The following is an 18,708-nucleotide window of genomic DNA, read 5'->3' on the forward strand; positions in this document are numbered from 1 at the left end:
GACACTCTCATATGGGGTTTAACTTCTAGTGACTACTTCTCAAACAGTTCTACTTACTCTTTCCTAAGCAAGGCAGCCAACAGCCTTGATACAGATGAAGAAGGTTCCTTCAAATGGATCTGGAAGCTCCAAGCTCCCAATAAAATAAAAAACTTCATCTAGCTCCTTACCCATAGGAGACTTCCCACAAAGAGCTACCTCCACAAAATAGGGGTCAACCGTGATCCTTGCTGCTCTTACTGCAACAATGGCCAAGAAACGATTGACCATATTTTCTTTGAGTGTACTAATGCAGTACTCTTTTGGAATGACCTCCTCTCCAAAGTTTCTAATGAAAATAGCCAGTAGAGAGCAAGTTTCTCTGTCCTCCAGTGGCCAACAACCTGGAATTCAATTAGGAATATGCCTTTTAATAGCATCATTCTCTGGGAAAGTATGTTTCTGGCACATCTGGTTAACTAGAAACAACAATCTCTTTAACAACAAAAAAGAACTTACCAACTCTTCCAACACCATCTCCAAAGCCACTGAATACTTCGTGTTGACGAAAAATGGTTCCACTAAGATAACTCATCAAATCACAACCAAATGGGAGCCACCAAAAAGAGGATTCTACAAGCTGAACACAAATGGAGCAGCCAAAAAGAATCCAGGGATAAGAGGAGTAGGAGGAGTTTTTAGAAACCACAATGGAGATTGGATAATGGGGTTTATTGAGAATATCCCCCGTACAACCAATACTATGGCAGAATTGAAGGCCCTACTAAAAGGACTCCAACTTGCGGAACAAAATAACCTGGTTCCCCTTGAAATCAATACTGACTCAACTGAAATTATCCAAATGCTAATGACAGGTAGCTTCACTTATGATCCTATAATTTGTAATGTAGGTCATTAATATGTAGGATGGACAGGGGCGTGGTGAAGCACACTTACCGGGAGCAGAAAGGGTGGCAGATGCTTTAGCTAAGGAAGCAGCAAAGGCAGCCTTTTTGAACAGATCTAGTATTCTACTAGTTCCTCCGATGTTTGCCAATGATGTATTTTGGGCAGACATCCTAGGAACTGACTCGGTTAGATTTTTTGTGGATTGTAATATGGAAACAATTCTAGAAAATATTTCTGCAGTAGAGGTACTCCAATACCCAAACAATGCCTCATCTGTGTAATGTCTTTTGCTAACTAGCTATATATAAATATCCCTTTTAACCAAAAAAAAAAAGTTTTAGCTGTGCTTTTAAAAGCTAATTAGTCGACTGTCAAACTAGAAGCAAATTCTTATGAGTATATGTTAATTTTCTAAATGATAGTTATGCAAAGCTTGTATAGATGTTCTTATAGGAAATTCTAGAAGATATTTTCAAAACTGCTCTATTAAAATAAAAAACTTACCACTTCATTAGCATTTCTCATCAACAATCTACCATTTGGAGATTATGTTATTAAGATAAAAGTTCTGTACATGCTTAAAAATAGTCAATCAAGTAGTATTCTCTTGAAAGTTATAGTTGTCGAGGGTTTCTCTTGAAAGTTATAGTTGTCGGGGGTCTTTTGAAAATAGGCTCTTTGTCCGCTCGCGTCTGCATACACGCATCTAGACCTTACAAGTTTTATTGGATTATTGTTTGTTGTTGTTGTTGTCAAAGACTCCGGACATAAAAAATAAAAAATAAAAAATAAAAAATAAAAAATCCTTTCTTAGGCCCAATTGTAGCCTCGGTACTTCAGCTTAAAATCACAGAGTTAAAAAACAAAATCCGCTGATATCGTCCTTTGATCAGTTGGTTGCATAGCTCGTTGGTAAGAAGAGATGAATCTGAACATGAATTCAGTAGAATCACTGGTGGCTCAAATCCAAGGGCTATCGAGCAATGCATCAGACGTAACTCAGCTTCACAACTTCCTCAAACAATCGGAAGAGCTTCTCCATTCCGACTTCGCTCGTCTGCTCTCTTCGCTCGCTGAACTTGACCCCAACACTCACTCCCTCGGCTTCCTCTATATCCTGTAAACTTCCCTTTTTCCTCCTTATCTGTTAGGAGTACTATGTGTTTGTTCCCAAATTTTAGGGTTTGAGGATTCCCTTATTAATTTTGGATTTGAGGCAGACTTGATTAATTAGTTGATTACGTAATCTATATTATCACAGAATTCAACCATCTGTGGGATAGTGCGCAGTGTGTGTTTAACAGCAATATTGCAGGCATTGTTCACTCAACTTTCAGTTTATTGCACTAAGTCGCTAAAACTAGAGTTCTTACTGAAAGTCACTATACTACTTTTATGTAACCAGAAAGTCACTTAACTATGCCTAAGTGTCACAGAAAATCATTTGGAGGTAACAAAAGAGATGTTTTATGTTATACTTAGGCAAAGTTGAATGACTCTTTGGTTGCCAAAAAAATTGTCCAGTGACTTTCTGTGATACTTTGGGCAAAGTTGACTGTTCTTTTTGTTTGTTACCAAAAAAAGTTTCGTGATATTTGTGCAATAAACAAAAAGTTGAGTGACTATAGGTGAAATTAACCCTTGTACTTTGTCCAGTGTGTTTTGCTCATATGGTTATGTTTGTTAACTATAACAGGGAGGCGTGCATGTCTTTCCCAGCTGCAAAGGAGCAAGTTAATGAATTGCTTGTTTCTGTCGTAAGATTTATCAATTCATGTGCTGCAGAGCAAATTCGTTTGGCGCCTGATAAATGTAAATTCCTTTGATCTCTGCAATAGGTTGTTTTTGTGAATATTCCTGTTTATGGAATGAGTTATATTGAGGCTTGTCCGTTATTTTGTGCTTCCAGTCATTTCTGTTTGTAAAAGGTTTAAGGATCAAGTTATATTGCTGGAAGCTCCAATTCGTGGTGTGGCTTCAATGCTGACTGCTGTTCGCAAACTGCAATCTTCATCTGAGCAGTTGACGACATTGCATCCTGATTTTCTTCTTCTTTGCGTATTAGCAAAGTGCTATAAAACCGGAATCACTGTGCTGGAGGATGACATATATGAGATTGATCAGCCACGGGATTTTTTCCTTTATTGTTACTACGGGTCAGTAGCTTCAGCTTTGAGTTCATTTCGGTTGTGGTGGCTTCGTGTGTCCTTTCCCTCTTGCTAAAATTTCCCCTTTTCTTTTCTGGCCCTCGGTTCTGAACACGGTGGATAATGGGCCCCGTCTACTAAGGATAAAATGATGTACTTCAGTCAATTATCTCCCAAAATATTTTTTGGTTCAACAATCTCCCAAAGAATTCAATAGTGCTCAAATGGGTTTGTCATTCTCAGCTTTGGGCTTTGTTGCATTAACTTAAATTATGTGTTGGATGTGCTATGATATTGGAATTACTTATTTACCTCTGTCTCTCTTGACATTGTGTAGCTCCACAAGTCTCAACAACAAAGCTTTTAACACCCCCATCCTCAATCATGTGTTTTGCTGATGTCACCATTACTAGAGGTCCTTCATTTAAGTGCATCATGGCAAGGGGGAGACTGTGGGGTTTGAGAAGGAATGTGAATCACAATGAATGCACCAATTTGAAAATGACACGGAGTTACTTAAAACATTTATAATTTAATGCTCCCTAATACATGATCTTTAATCATGCAATATTTATGGATTTATGTCTTACAGTTGTCGATATGTCTTATAATTTTGACATAATAACAGGGGGATGGTTTGCATTGGACAAAAGCAGTTCCGCAAAGCATTGGAACTCTTACACAATGTATGTGATTGTTTTCTCATTCCAATTTCTTTTATTGGTATTTGCTTTTGTTTTTTCATAATCTCAAGTTGCCTTGTGTAGAATATGACTGTTAGTTATGCTGATTCTTGCTGATATTTGCTTTTAGGTTGTGACAGCACCTATGTCTACTTTGAATGCAATAGCAGTTGAAGCTTACAAAAAGTACATTTTGGTTTCACTGATTCATCTTGGGCAGGTTCGTTTTTTGCGACTGTTTTTACTTGCTTTAAATTGTATAATAATTCCTGTGAGCAATATACTATCTTGTTGAGACATCTCTGTTGGAGGGCAGTTTATAAGATTTATGTGGGTTTCTTTTCTGAGGACGGAGCAGGCATCAAATATAACCTTCTTTTTTCAAGACATGGTACGATTGCTCGTGTATCTTATTTAGGTGTAACAGAAAGAGTCATCATTTTGGTGCCTAGGGTAGTCTAGGGCTCTAGGCCATGTAGTGAGAACTGATTGGTGATTGGATTGGATATGAAAACATGTTTTAGAAAATCTCATGTAAACACCACCTATCCACCTCACGTCCTCATCGTCATTCTGCACACACACACACACACCAATAAAAGAAAGAGAATCTGAGGGACCATGTTTGTGCTGTTCATCTTGCCTGGTTTTCATTGTCCTGATTAAATTGTTGTTTACTTCAACTGGCAGTTCTCTACCAGCTTTCCGAAGTACACTTCGTCCGTGGCTCAAAGGAATTTAAAGACCTACGCTCAGGTAATTATGTCATTGTGCAAACATTGGATCCAAGTAGCAATGATCTGCTCGCAGCACAATGAATGGAATTTGTGTTTTTTCCTCGTTTGATTTTGGACAATGCAAGATCTGTTGAGCACACACAGTTGGTATTAGAAATGATGTATTGATCTGGGTGATGTTTCAAAATATAAGCATTGCATTTAAATCGGTATTAGTGGGGATAATTGAAACGAGAACATACAGCAAGAGCTTTCAAATTAACAACATTAAGTTAAACTGATGAAAATAAATTAAGGAGCTTGAAGAAGTGGCACCTTTCGTGGCTCATGGCATTTAGGAAAACTGTGCTCGCTTGTATGTATAGCTAGTTCAAGTTATGAGATTTCCTTTCAAATCATTATTGAGTTGGTATTGCAACAGCTTTAGGCAGTAGTCTTTTCTCTATTTGACAGTCAGTGGCCCTCCTAAAGGTAGTCTTAGTCTCTTAGAAGCTATAGCAAGCTGGAGGGTGAGGTATAACGGGAGCGGGAATAAAGCAGCACGGAGAGCTAGTCTGCCATTCTTTTTTTGGACGAAATGAGAGATAGGAGGATATTTCAAGGAGTGAAAGCAGCTTAAGACCTTTAACACGTTCCTTTTGTTTTATTAATTATTTTTTTGCTTTAAAGGAATAACTCATTTTTGGATAGGCTTGACAGGAGACCGAGAATATTCTACGTTCACAAGTACATATGCTTTGGCGCTATCTTGGTGATTAATACAATAAAAACTTGATTTATCAAAAAAAAAAAAAAAATCATAGTTGAGAGTGGTAGAAATCTGATTAGGGTATAATTGGAAAGAGATTGAGCAGACAACAAGATCTAGGCCAATTCTCTGGCATGTATGCTCTTCTTGTGTAGAATATAACATGGACAAGCTTATGCACTTCCTTTTTATGTTACATTTAAGTTAATGATTCGGTTTGTTGACATACTCATTGCATGTAATTTTAGTTGCTGTTAATTAGGCAGTTAATGCAAGAAAAATAGATTGCTGGCCTTTGTTTTGTTTTGGAACACAAAAAACCTAAGTGAGTGTATTTCAAAATACCAGCTAAATTAATTTTTATTTTTGTTGTAATCTGGCCTATTAACTGCTAATGACATCGGGAGAATCCTACGTTTCTTTTATGAAGTCTTATAAGGAGGACTAGTAAGCATACATTTTCTTAAGTTTTTTGTCTGCTAAAATTGCTTAGTTAGTTTTCACTTTCCGCATTGCAGTTCTGACTTGTTAACCTTTATGGATATCGGAATTCTATTTTTGTTTCTTATATTAAGATTTGTCACCTCTTATGCTAGGAGCAGGCTTTTACTTATAATTATTGTCTGTCTAAATAGTCTTCCGCTTTTCTGGGGAAAATTACACCTGGTATGATCTGCTTATTTGTTTATTTTTCCCTTTTGAGCAGCCCTACCTGGAGTTGGCAAGTAGTTATGGCAGTGGTAAAATCGCCGAGCTTGAAACATTTGTTCAGACAAACAAGGAAAAGTTTGAAACTGTAAGTTCTCTGAGGTCACACTGGTGCATTTCTTTATCTTCGAGGTGTTAAGATGAAAGCATGGATGCATAGTAAAGCTCTCTTATCTGGTATCTCAGCTCATACTCCTCATGAGAGTCTATCTTTGGTGAAAGGTGTAAATTTCGATAATCCTTTCCTTATTTTCAGGACAATAATCTCGGATTAGTGATGCAAGTAGTGTCTTCTATGTATAAGCGCAATATTCAGCGGTTAACTCAAACATACCTAACACTCTCCCTCCAAGATATTGCTAACACTGTCCAGCTAAGAGGCCCTAAAGAGGCAGAAATGCATGTGCTTCAGATGGTAGGTGGAGATCTACTGGGTTGTGTTAGTCTTCAAGGCTGAATCTTGAAATGTTGATGTTTTGCATTTGGTTACAGATTGAAGATGGTGAGATATATGCAACGATCAACCAGAAGGATGGTATGGTTAGATTTCTGGAGGATCCTGAGCAGTATAAAACATGTGGAATGATTGAACACATCGATTCATCAATCAAGAGGTGAGACTAATGTTATTTTGGTCATTGGAAATCGAGTTTCCAAGAATTTAATTTCCCTTAAGCAGCTCATTAGGCGATGTATCCTAATAATTACGCCTATGACTCTTAAGAACTTGATATGTTCTCATATTCCTTTTTAGATTACTTTCAGAATCAAGTCTATGTTTTTTCTTGTAACTAGGCTGTCATTTTTTCTGTTCAATGTGGTGGCGACTGCTACTGAATACTGATTGGCATCTAAAATACAGTTTAATCAGAACTTCCCAATAGATTTGGAATGAGGTTAATCTTCTGCATGTGGTAATAATGTTGAATGATATGATGTGTATAGAGGGATAACGATTTCCATCCATCACGTGTATATCTGCACCATTTGCCCACACAAGGAGGCATTTCTAAAGTTAGTGGGTAAGGGGAGGGTGATATTGAAATTTTGTAGTTGAAGTGGGTATACATAGGAGAAGAATTGAAATTTGCATCATTTACTGATAGTAGGTTGAGGTAAAGAATTTTCATCCAGTGCATAGGATGAGGTTTTTCTATCGACTTATGATACTCTTCGTCATAGACATCTCTCACCCTGCATACGTATGTTTTGAAGAACCAACAATATGTGAATCCTGCTTATTGTTAGTGTTCTTATCAATTGCTATACAAAGATATCTGAAACAGCAGTGATGTATGCCTTTTGTTTTCTATTGCAGAATTATGGTGCTGTCGAAAAAGTTGACTTCTATGGATGAACTTATGTCATGTGATCCTATGTACCTAGCAAAGGTAGAGACTTTGTTAAAATCCTCTGTCACTAACTCTGTAATTTTCTCTAAATTTAATTTGTGTTTACTTGCTATGCAGGTCGGTAGGGAGAAACAGAGATTTGATTTTGATGATTTTGATAGTGTTCCTCAGAAATTCCCCATGTGAGACAAGCGAAGTTCAGCTTCTGAGTAAATATGGCAAATGATGCTAGATCTGTTCATTTGAAGTATAAGCAAATTCTATTTCCTGTGTCCCTCACCAAAAGTAAGAGAAAATAGTTGTAGTTAACTCCTGGTTCAGTTAGCAAGTATCAAGCTTGTTTGCTCTGTCGCTTTGTTTCATTTTGTTGGGGCAGATTGCACTGCTTGCTCTAGTTTCTTTTGATCTGACAAGAAGGATACTCTCTCCTTGCAATGGGAGCCTAGGACTAGGAGGATCAGATTCATTTTCTCTGGTGGGCGTTGATGTTCTAGTATCTCAAGTAGTAGTTTTCTGAATGGTTAAAGATCTACCAATTTTGGGTTACGACAGACATGGGTAGGTCATATCTTTTTTTTTTTTTTTTTGGGTAATGATTTGGTAGATAATGTGAATTGTCCCGACTAACTATGAGTCGTGTTGCGAGGAAGTGCTCTTTACCAAAAAAAAAAAAATCATTCTCATGGCTTAAACTCGAGGTCCAGATTTTCACATCTTTCTTTCAAAGATTAAGTTTAGGAAACCGTATAATTTGAAAGGTTAACTTTGCAAAAATTTCAGACAAACAACAACCCTAGTATAATTCCTTAGGATTTACACTCGCGACATCCCCCACATTCATCGATGGTAAAAGCCTAACATTGACATTACATAAAATCCAAAAGGCAAAATGATACTAACCAACAAATCTAACATTTCCTTTTAGCACTGAATGAAGGTACCCTTGCATTCAATAAAATTGAAAAGCGACATGGCCGCTAGGAATTGGTAGCACATCAGTTATCAGTGCGACAATCTCAATTTGGTTCTCCACATATCTCCTACTACTTTCCTGGGCTGTGGATTATCTGGTCCTCTATCCCGCTGTCCAGAGGTGAAATACAACCATCCATCCCAGAAACCGGCCAATGTCGTCTTTGCACGGTATGGCATCTTTCCGATGACAGACCATGTCTGTAGAAATAGTAAAGAACTCAATGTTACAAATTCATCTTGATTTTACTATCCAAGTAAGTGTGCCAAGTGATTAATGAACATATTAAAGATGTTTCTCATAATTATGTAAGACCAAGTATAGGCGGGAACGAGCATAAGTACAAGGGCGGATGTAGCCCTTTAGCTACGGGTTCATCTGAACCCACAACTTTCGACACACAATATAGATATCTCCTAAAAATTTTAATAAATATTAAATATGAACCCATAATTTTAATAGTACAATGACTTTAATGCGGACAATCTTAAATGTTCAACCCATTAAATTTAAATTCTAGATCCTCCTAGAATTAGTCAAATGATGAACATACGCTATATGTGGTACAAAGCAGGTGAATATTACCAGTGTGTTTAGGTCGAATCGGAACACCTCTCCAACCAAGATCATCCTTTTGGTCACAGGATGCCTTTCTGTTGTGCCTCCAACAATAACAATAGAATTATTTACAATAACCCAAGAACATTCTATGTGCGAATTCGGCTTTGGCATAGAAGGCAACCCTTTCCATTTCATATCTTCATCCAGCATATAAATATCACCATAAACCACCTGAAGCCACAGATGTAGAAATTAAAGTGATTTCCTGGAAAAAACTTTCACTATAAATCAGGAAGATAAAACCAGCAGATCAAACTGAAATAATAATACGAAAGATTTAATACCTCGAACCTTCGTGAGCATTTAAAGATAGGGGAGCCAGGTTTGGCCATGAAATCACCCTCTTGACCACCAATTACATAAAGATGATCATCAACAGCAATACACGCCCTGTACGGAATAGTTTCATAATCAGATTTTGAAGTACACTGCACTTCAGAAACCGGGTTTATATTTTTGAAGAAAACTTGATGACCTTGATTCTCACATTGTGAATTATGTCTTTCATGTAAAATAAGAACAAATGGATATCTGCAGCATCTGTTCCGAGTTATAAACTCTTACAATAAGATGATATAGCACATTTTCGTCTTCTAATTGAAAATAGCACGAACAAAGACAAATCATTCCATGTTAAGAACTTACATTACTTCCATCCCTAAGATACTCCAAGTGAATCACGAGGGTTCTTACTCAAAATGCAAACTAAGTGCTAGATATTATGCAAGAGAATGAACTAATATAGATACCTTCTACTTCATACCGGGGATGAGGCGGGTTTGACAGGGTTGATCTTAGACGGTTTGTGGTCAATGTTGAGTCCACGCTATTCTTTTTGTTTTTCATAGCCCCGGGCCTTAATTGCTGGTTATTGTTATTGCATGTCATCTATTTTATAATTTTTATGATGCTATTACTATCTCTATAGTTTCTGTTGACGATACTGATGAATTGTCCCTTGTTTTATATCCATCTTCCTGAGACGAGGGTCTATCGGAAACAGTCTCTCTACCCTATCGAGGCAGGGGTAAGGTCTGCGTACACACTACCCTTCCCAGACCCCACTTTGTGGGATTTTGCTGGGTCGTTATTGTTTTACGCAAAAAAAAAAAAAAAAAAAAAAAAAAAGGAGAAGAAGAAGAAGAAGAGATGAACCAATATGACCTGTTAGACAATATGATTGACCACCAAAATTTATGTTATTGAACATTTTCAAACTCAATCTTGAAACACATTTGACCTCTCAACATGGTATTAACTTTAAATCTCCTCATAAAATCCGTGATTAAATGGAACAAGGGGCATTAGCCTTAGTTTTTTAAGTGATACTTGCTGGCATAAGAAGGTGTAAGAAAAAAAGCAACAGAACAGACCTATGTGGTCCTCCACGAGGAATGGGTACTTCAGTGCGCCATTGCTTCTCTAAGGCTTTGCCATTTGCTACTGCAAGACTCCAATGCTCTATCCCAGGAGTGTGACGATTCTCTTTACTGCCACCCATCACATGGAGTCTGCCTTTCCAAAGCTGAGTTGCTGGTGCATACCTGAAAATATCCTATTCAGTACTTTATTTTTGAGTATCAAACTTCCTTAAAGTATTTATTACTTCAATATTATATCACTATGATATGATGCTAATTAGGATCCTGAAATATAGTTTAGTGGTTGCTACAAAGACAATTTCTTTATGCTAAACAAAGGAGCCCGCTCGAGATGCTAATCAACAAATTTGTAAGAAATAGGACACAATGGAAGAAAAAGATCCATATAGGTGATACTTACTTGTTAGGAATAGCCTTTAAATTTGTTAAGAGGACCTTTAATGTTATGACTATTTAATATTCTTACTATCATTTTTATATATATTTAACTTATTTTCACTTCTATTATTTTATTTTGGCAATGATGATGATATGAGTTGAGCTTAAAGAAAGAAGTGATGATTCATATTGCCGACCACGACTTTGTTTAAGACGAGGCATAGTTGTTATTTTTGTACACCGAACGAGTGAAATCCGTGTAAATACATCAGCTTCTTACTCGTGCAAATGATAATAAGATTGATATTAGGCGCCTTGATATTATATCAACAACCCCTATTTACTGTCATATTGTGATCACCAAAGATAGGACTATCTAGGTTTAATGTTACAAAAGAAACACATAGGTAACAACCTGAATTAAGGGTCATCGGTCTGGGTAAAACCTGAATTAACCGTGGTGCACTTGCGGGAAACTCCTTGCCGAGGGCCTGTGCACCCCCGGGATTAGTCGGGGCTCTTAGAGACTCAGACACCCGGTGCAAATCAAAAAAAAAAAAGAAACACATAGGTAACAAACTTATGATACATAGGGTGTCTCTATCAATAAAATAGGTGTTCTGCTCATAGTCAGTGAGGACACATATGACATACCTCGGTGCTGGCAATGGTGGCAAGCTTTCCCATTTTCTGGTTTCTGTGTCCAAAACAAATGTATTTGCAGTAGGTCCCCTACATTGCGGACCATATTGCCCTGTCACAATATATATGTATCTTCCATCAGTAGCCACCCCTAAATGTGAGTTCGCCATATCTTTTGGAATTTCAAAACTCTCTGTCCATGAATCGGTTGAAAAGTTGTACACATCAACATGAGAATGCACCTATAACAAGCACACAAACATAGTATATATTAACTTCCCAATTCTCAGATTTCAAGCTATTAACTCTACCAATTCACCACAAATAAAGGAAAAGGAAAAAAAAGGGGAATCTTTACATGGTCTAAATTTGCATATCCTGCAAAAACATAAAGCAAATTCTTGATTTGAATTGAGTACCCATCCAAACGAGGCACAGGTGCAGATGGCATTTGTTCCCATTTTAATTCAGGAGCAGGCAAATCAGCATAGGTCATGGCTAATGCTCTCTCCGGGTAACGATCCCTATTACTTTTTCCTACTTCCTGAATTACAAACACAAAAAAATGACAAATTAAAAACAACCCAAATACTAAAAATGACAACTTTTTGTAATATTGGCATTCCACAGAGAAAAATGGCAAATTAAAAACAACCCAAAATCATAAAAATGACAACTTTTTATAATACTGGCATTCACAAAGAAAAATGACAAATTTAAAACAAACCAAATAATAAAAATTACAGCTTTTTACAATATTGGTATTTACAGAGAAAAATGGCAAATTAAACTCAACCCAAGCACCAAAAATTGACAGCTTTTTACTATACTGGCACTCACATAGAAACATGGAAAATTAAAAACAACCCAAATCATAAAAATGACAGCTTTTTATAATATTGGCATTTACAGAGAAAAATGACAAACCCAAATCAGAAAAATGACAGCTTTTTATAATATTGGCATTTACAGAGAAAAATGACAAACCCAAATCAGAAAAATGACAGCTTTTTATAATATTGGCATTTACAGAGAAAATTGACAAAGTAAAAACAACCCAAATCCTAAGAAAGAAAGCCATTTTTTTTGTAGACTAACCTTTGGAGAGCCATTATTGGAGACATTAGCTGTAACAATACGGTATTTATCACGAGCCCAAGAGCTAGCAAGGGAAATATAAGGAGAAGAAGAAGCAGAACGAAAATCCCTTGTTAAGGAAATTCCAAGAAGAGCAACAAATGCTAAAAGAAGAATAATGGGTTTTGAGAAACTGTGTTTTCCTCCTACTGATCTTACCATTATTATTATTATTATTATTATTATTATTATGTTGTAATAATATAGAAGCTGAGGGAATGGAATTAGCCATTATTTGTTGTGATGATAGCATTGATATATTGATAGGATAATTAGTGTAAAGGATTGTTTAAGAGGAAGAAGCGCGAGCGCTAATGGTTTTTCTCTTTGCTTGTTTGCTTCACCGTTGGTTTACAGCCTCTCTCTCTCTCTCTCTTTTTCTTTAGTTTATTTCTGGTTCACTGCCTATCTTCCTCCTTCCTCTTTTACCTGAATATTCCTTGCCATAGAATTTATCTTATTCTTTATTACATAAAAAATTCTATATTTAGAAACCACACAGGTGAAAGTGTTAGGGATATAGTAGATATGCCTGGATCCAATATCATATTTGATGATTTGAACATATTTTTGTGAACATTATTTGATATGAAATATATATGGCACCTGATATTCTTTTATCATAGTTATTAATTAATTGTTTGATTAATTTGATAAGGTCCTTGATTAAATTTTGAGATTTGTCATCGTGATAGAGATCATGATAATGAGAGCAAAGTCTCTTATAATTTAATCTAAATTTGTTCTTGATCATAGGATTATTAACTTGGACATTAGTAATCCGGTTAGATCAATATTTATGTGATCGTCTTTATGGGATAAAGATTAGTTGATCTCATTAACTAAATCACATAGATAGATGATGCATATAGAGATATGATCATTGAACCGATTCAGTGGATAAATCCTAATGGTTAGAATTACCATAAACTGTCAATAAGATATTCTCTTGAAGAATGTGATGTAACAGTTTCCTTTGACCTGAGATCGTCGTAGTAATTGACAAATTATTTATTGTGCTTTGATACCAGACATCTATGGCCCTAGGGCGATAGTTGAAAGGATATTGGGTACGATTAAATACTTGGAGAATTATTGATGGATCAAGATGGAATCTATCAACTCTTGGTAATGAGTTTAAGCTCCATGTTGTCATGAATTATAAACGGCCAAATTAAGACCTTAGCCAGGGCAATTGAATGAAAGAAGAAATGAGTTTCTTAGGTCATTCAATGATCGATTATATTTGACATGAACACATAGTTGGTCGTCTATTAGGATTTGACAGTTGAACCATATCCTAGGGTGATCTAGAGCTATAAGGACAGAAGGAATTAGTACATTATTCTTCTACTGGTTCTTGAGAGTAAATTGTATACTTCATACTATCCGGTCGTTAAGGAGTGTTACTAGACGCCACCCTTGATTAGTACATTGATGTGATCAATTTACTACCGGTTTAGTATTGAACCTATGGGGTCGCACACTTACTAGTGTTCTGATCTTTGCTAAAGGATTAATTAACTTATTATTTGATAATTAAATTAAGGAATTTAATTAGTCAAATAGATTTAGTTATTAGTCCAAATGAAATATTATTGTATTATTTGCTAGCACATATGATATAATTAATATTGTGAACAAATTTAAGTTTTTATTTGGAATAAAAATTAAATTATATCTCTTGGTTGAAATATATATGTGATATATATAACAAATATTTATTTATATAAAATATTAATGGAAGTCTTTGATTGAATCCAATTTCGAATTGGATTAGCAAAGTAAACGTCCATAAAAGGACTCGCCAGCAACGTGATATCCTTTTAAAAATGAGATGTCATTTTCTATAGTAAAATACCAACAAGGATTTTAGAATCCAAATTGGAATTGAATATGCAAAGTCTAATTTTTCGGCAGCCACAATCCCATTTGAATGAGATTCGTTTTTTTTTTTGGAAAGAAAAGTCCAATTTAGAATTGGACAACATCTTCACGTCGGCTATCAAATTCAAAGAATGAGATTAGTAGTTTATGTATAAGGTCAAAAGGATTTGTTGGCTACTTTGTCCTATTATGAATAGGATTTGTATTTTACAACATAAAATTATAAGAATCCAATTTTGATTTTTGATCCTCAACGGTGTTCACGTGTTTCTTAACATAAATTAATAATTTGGTGCTTGAGTATATATATATATAGATATCGTACTTCACCCAAAATAAAAAAGGTGAACAAGTGATATAATTTTTAAGAAGCCACACAAAAAAACCAAGAAATATTCTTGACAAGAAAACTTAGTTTCTTGTTCTTTCTATTTTAGTTGAAGTTTTTGAGAAAAATTTCAACAAAATATTTCGTTTAATTTGTTCGCGGGTTTCATTGATCAAAGAATTGATAGCAAGGATCGGTCTCGGTGTGGATACGCATAGAGTCTTCGCACTATCGAAAATTTTTTGAAACGAGACACTCTTTACCAGGTACGTCTTAGATCCGATCTTTGGCATGTAAATAAATTTTAAACACGAAAAAATCTTCTTAGGATTGTTATTGTCTTCCGCTGTGTGTTACGAACACCTATACGCAATCCTACAAAAAGTACTATAAATCACGTGCATGATAATTTTAAAATTGTGGGTGGTAGATTGGTTTTAAGATCCATCATTTCCTTGATATAAAAGAATTGGAAAAATTACACTGGGCGTCCTATTTGGTCGCCCCCATTTAACATATATCTCCTCCTTCATTTTCTTCTTCGTCTTCTTTCTTCTGCTGCTGTTGAAAAAGCTATATTACTTGTACAATTAGTAAACCCCCAACCCAAATATATATATAAAAGAAAAAGAGAGGATTATGAAGTACATGATTTCAAGAGATAATAAAATAGTAAGAGTTGTTCAAATGTAATGCTTAGATGATAACCAGAAATTATAATTTCCAATGTAGGAGAAGATTATAGCAGTATGATGGGCTGATCTCTCAAAGCACTGACTAACTATGCTATACATATTATCTACAACAATTTAGAAAAAATTAACAAAAGCAAATTTTGAAAAAGCATTATAACAAAACTAATGAATCCAGTACAAAAAAACTTCAGCTTTTAGTGCTGAAGTTTTTACAAATGAACTAAATAACTTTAGCATCTTCTGCTGAAGTTTTTGAAAAAGCTTATGCAGGACCAAAAAAAACTCCAGCTTATTTAGTGCTGAAGTTTTTATAAATGAACTAAATAACTTCAGCATCTTCTGCTGAAGTTTTTGAAAAAGCTTAATGACAAAACTAATGAATCTAGAACAAAAAAATTTCTGCTTATTTAGTGCAATTACAAACAAAAACTTCAGCAAATAGAGAACAAAACTTTAACAACTATGCTTAAGCTCAACAATTACAAACAAAAACTTCAGCAAATAGAGAATACAACTTCAGCTACTATGCTTAAGTTGAGCAATTACAAACAAAAACTTCAACACACTTGCTGCTTCAGGCCCATCTACTAGAATGGTGAAGTTTTGCGTGATTGCCTTTGCTAATTCAGCCCCGTATGCTGAAGTTACGCAAAAAAATGGGTATGCTTGTAATTTTTTTTGCAAAGCGGGTACAAGTTAAAACGTAACCCAAAAAACAGGTATAGATGCAAATCCCCCAAAAAATCTGTCAAGGTAGTTATATGGTCCATTTTTAATGTTTTTTTAGTAATATGATCTGAAAATTTTATGCTAAAACATAAGAAGACGACAATAAAATAAACATGAGATTTTGTAAGATTATTTTTTTAATCCAAATAATAATTTTTTAAAGAAAGAATTTTGAAATTATGGTTTTAAATATTCCATAATATTCAGATGACAATAAATATAGCTAAAATAAAATGAGAAATTTAAAAATTAAATTATGTTTAAATATATAAAAACATGTTTCCTCTTTAAACAGAGGAAAAAGAAATAGAAATACGCAAAATGAAGTAGAGGAGTACCATTTAACTACACAAGTCATACTAAGTATTTATTTTTCCACAGTGTATAATCAAAAAGGGTTAAGGTTGCGTACATCCGGGGATTTGCATCTATACTCATGTTTTGGGTCACAGTTTAACTTATACCCGTTTTGCAAAAAAAATTGCAAGCGTAGTCACTTTTCGGGTAACTTCAGACCTACGGGATCTGAAGTAACAAGAATTTATGTCTAAAGTTTGAACTTTAGAATTTTTTGCCTGAAGTGTGACCTTATCAAAGTAAAACTTCAGATACTTTCGTCTGAAGTTTGGCCTAACTTGCAAAAACAATCAAAAAAACTTCAGTTCATAGTGCAAACTTCAGACAAATTAGTCTGAAGTTCTTCAGTTTGTAGTGCAAACTTCAGACAAAATCAGCTTGTTATATTCGAACTTCAGATAATTTTTCCTGGCATGATAGTTGCAAACTTCAGACAAAATTTAACCTGGTAATGTCTGAAGTTTGTCCCTGCAGTCCCAATCTTCAGTTGATGCTTCTTCAAGTTTTGACAATAAACTCTTATTTTATTATTTACGTACTTTGTGTTGGGATGTAATATGTTTGAGAGGCAGTAACGAGTCTTTCTTTCTTCTTGATTTGTCCCATTGTCCAATTTACAGAAACGATAACATGTGTAACTTACAGGATAACACGTTTGAGAGAGAAAAGAAAAGAAGAGGAGGAAAAAATGAGCGCATAAGTCGCAAGATCTGAAGTTGTCAAAATTAGGGTATAGGTTAAATAATTTTAAAAATATGGGTATAGGGCGATCAAATAGGGCGCCACATGTAATTTTTACCGTTCATCCTACCCTCCTCAAACTTCACTTGTGAAAATATACCGGGTGGTTGTTGTTATTGTATAATCAAGAAGATGGAATTGTAACATTATTTATCCGTTAAAATGAAGATTTAACTTGAATAGTCGTCAACCCAGCTACTTAAATTGACAGTAGTAGTTGAATTTATAGTGTGTGTATAACATTCATGTATAATCGTATATGATAAATATATTATATATGTACATTGGCTAGTAAAAGTAGAGATTTTTTCATTCTTATACACTATTAGAAATTTTATTACCCTAAATGTTCATATTTAGTAAATTACCCTACCTACACAAGTTTTGTTTACAAAATATATACATTCCACCTTAAAAGGCTCTCAATCTATTATTAGTGCCTTCAATTAAGGGATTTAGTTACACCCTTTTCTTATTTTTTCTCCTCTTCTATTTCCATATTTTTCCTCCGCCTTAAAATACATAATATTCCTATATATATTGTTTCTGTTTGAGTAATCTTCCTATATACATTGTAGATATGTAATCAGATTTTGAGATGGTCATTTCTTATCTTGTCCAATTTATTAGTGGCAAAGCATAGATGATTCAAATGACAGAAATGAGTATTCACTGAAACATAAGAGAAACTGAAGAATAATGCATCCAAGGCGCCAAATCTTATGGATATTTAAATGTTGCTTTAACCTAGAGGCTCACTGTATAAGGGTAAAAACAGATGTAACAGATATGAAAAGTGAGATTACATGCAGTAAATAGACTATCTCAGTGTGTCAGTCTAAACACAGGCATTAATAGCAACCATGAAGAGCTGATTCAAAAGGGAAATACTTTCAAAACCTTGTGTAACTCTTCAAATAAAATAATAATGAACTATGGTTTACTATAAAGTAAGAATATAAGCCGAGCTTTTAAATATAAGCCATGACTCAAACAATAACAATATATATGATAAGTCAGATTCCAGATTAATGATATATAACTTATATACAATTTATCTACAACGTATCTACAACTTTCACACATTATTTCTACCCAGTTAAATACAACTACAATAACATACAACTTAAATACAAATTTTATACAATATGTCTTTTGTATATTTTGTATCTAATTTATACATAGTAAAAATAATTTTTATACAACTAATTATATATTATACAACTCATCTACAACTTATCTACAATTTTCATACATTATTTCTACTCAGTTATATACAACTACAATATCATACAACTTAAATATAATTTTTATACAATATTGTTCAACTTTCATATAATATCTAAATAAATAAAAGAAAAATATATAATCAACATAATACAATTTTTATATAATTTTTCTACAATTTTACTACAATTTCTGCAGTATAATGTATGTCATCTTCTTCTTCTTCTTCTTCTTCTTCTTCTTCTTCTTCTTCTTCTTCTTCTTCCAGCCAAAACTAAGTCTAATCATCATCAAAACCCTTCAAAATTGAGTTATAAATTCCAAACCATATTCCCAATTGTTTGCAAC

At 34.6% G+C, this 18,708-nt stretch overlaps 2 protein-coding genes across 2 annotated transcripts; one reads left to right on the top strand and one right to left on the bottom strand.

The window, feature by feature from the left end:
- The first annotated feature begins 1,723 nt into the window (after positions 1–1,723).
- Positions 1,724–7,812, top strand: LOC104249565 (COP9 signalosome complex subunit 3-like). The gene is made up of 11 exons (XM_009806005.2): positions 1,724–2,007; positions 2,585–2,700; positions 2,798–3,044; positions 3,664–3,721; positions 3,849–3,938; positions 4,409–4,474; positions 5,910–5,999; positions 6,168–6,326; positions 6,404–6,525; positions 7,230–7,302; positions 7,381–7,812. Exons 1-11 carry the CDS (start codon positions 1,811–1,813, stop codon positions 7,447–7,449), a joined length of 1,287 nt encoding a protein of 428 aa, XP_009804307.1. The 5' UTR covers positions 1,724–1,810; the 3' UTR covers positions 7,450–7,812.
- Positions 7,813–8,010: 198 nt separating this feature from the next.
- LOC104249566 (kelch repeat-containing protein At3g27220-like) lies at positions 8,011–12,769 on the bottom strand. Its single transcript, XM_009806006.2, has 7 exons — positions 12,358–12,769; positions 11,618–11,803; positions 11,272–11,501; positions 10,231–10,401; positions 9,142–9,247; positions 8,822–9,028; positions 8,011–8,436 (listed from the first exon to the last, which is right to left on the bottom strand). Exons 1-7 carry the CDS (start codon positions 12,556–12,558, stop codon positions 8,266–8,268), a joined length of 1,272 nt encoding a protein of 423 aa, XP_009804308.1. The 5' UTR covers positions 12,559–12,769; the 3' UTR covers positions 8,011–8,265.
- Between the last annotated feature and the right edge of the window lie 5,939 nt (positions 12,770–18,708).

The sequence above is a fragment of the Nicotiana sylvestris genome, chromosome 2 (assembly GCF_000393655.2).
Source record: "Nicotiana sylvestris chromosome 2, ASM39365v2, whole genome shotgun sequence".
NCBI classification, from domain to species: Eukaryota; Viridiplantae; Streptophyta; class Magnoliopsida; order Solanales; family Solanaceae; genus Nicotiana; species Nicotiana sylvestris.

Bases quoted from the DNA above. Each gene is read 5' to 3' on its own strand.
- LOC104249565 (XM_009806005.2), top strand. From the start codon at position 1,811: ATGAATCTGAACATGAATTCAGTAGAATCACTGGTGGCTCAAATCCAA. The intron at 3,939-4,408 runs GTTCGTTTTTTG...TTCAACTGGCAG, and splicing joins CACTGATTCATCTTGGGCAG to TTCTCTACCAGCTTTCCGAA. The intron at 4,475-5,909 runs GTAATTATGTCA...CCTTTTGAGCAG, and splicing joins ATTTAAAGACCTACGCTCAG to CCCTACCTGGAGTTGGCAAG.
- LOC104249566 (XM_009806006.2), bottom strand. From the start codon at position 12,558: ATGGTAAGATCAGTAGGAGGAAAACACAGTTTCTCAAAACCCATTATT. The intron at 11,502-11,617 runs GTAAAGATTCCC...TGCTTGTTATAG, and splicing joins GATATGCAAATTTAGACCAT to GTGCATTCTCATGTTGATGT. The intron at 9,248-10,230 runs GTCTGTTCTGTT...TATTCCGTACAG, and splicing joins CCTCGTGGAGGACCACATAG to GGCGTGTATTGCTGTTGATG.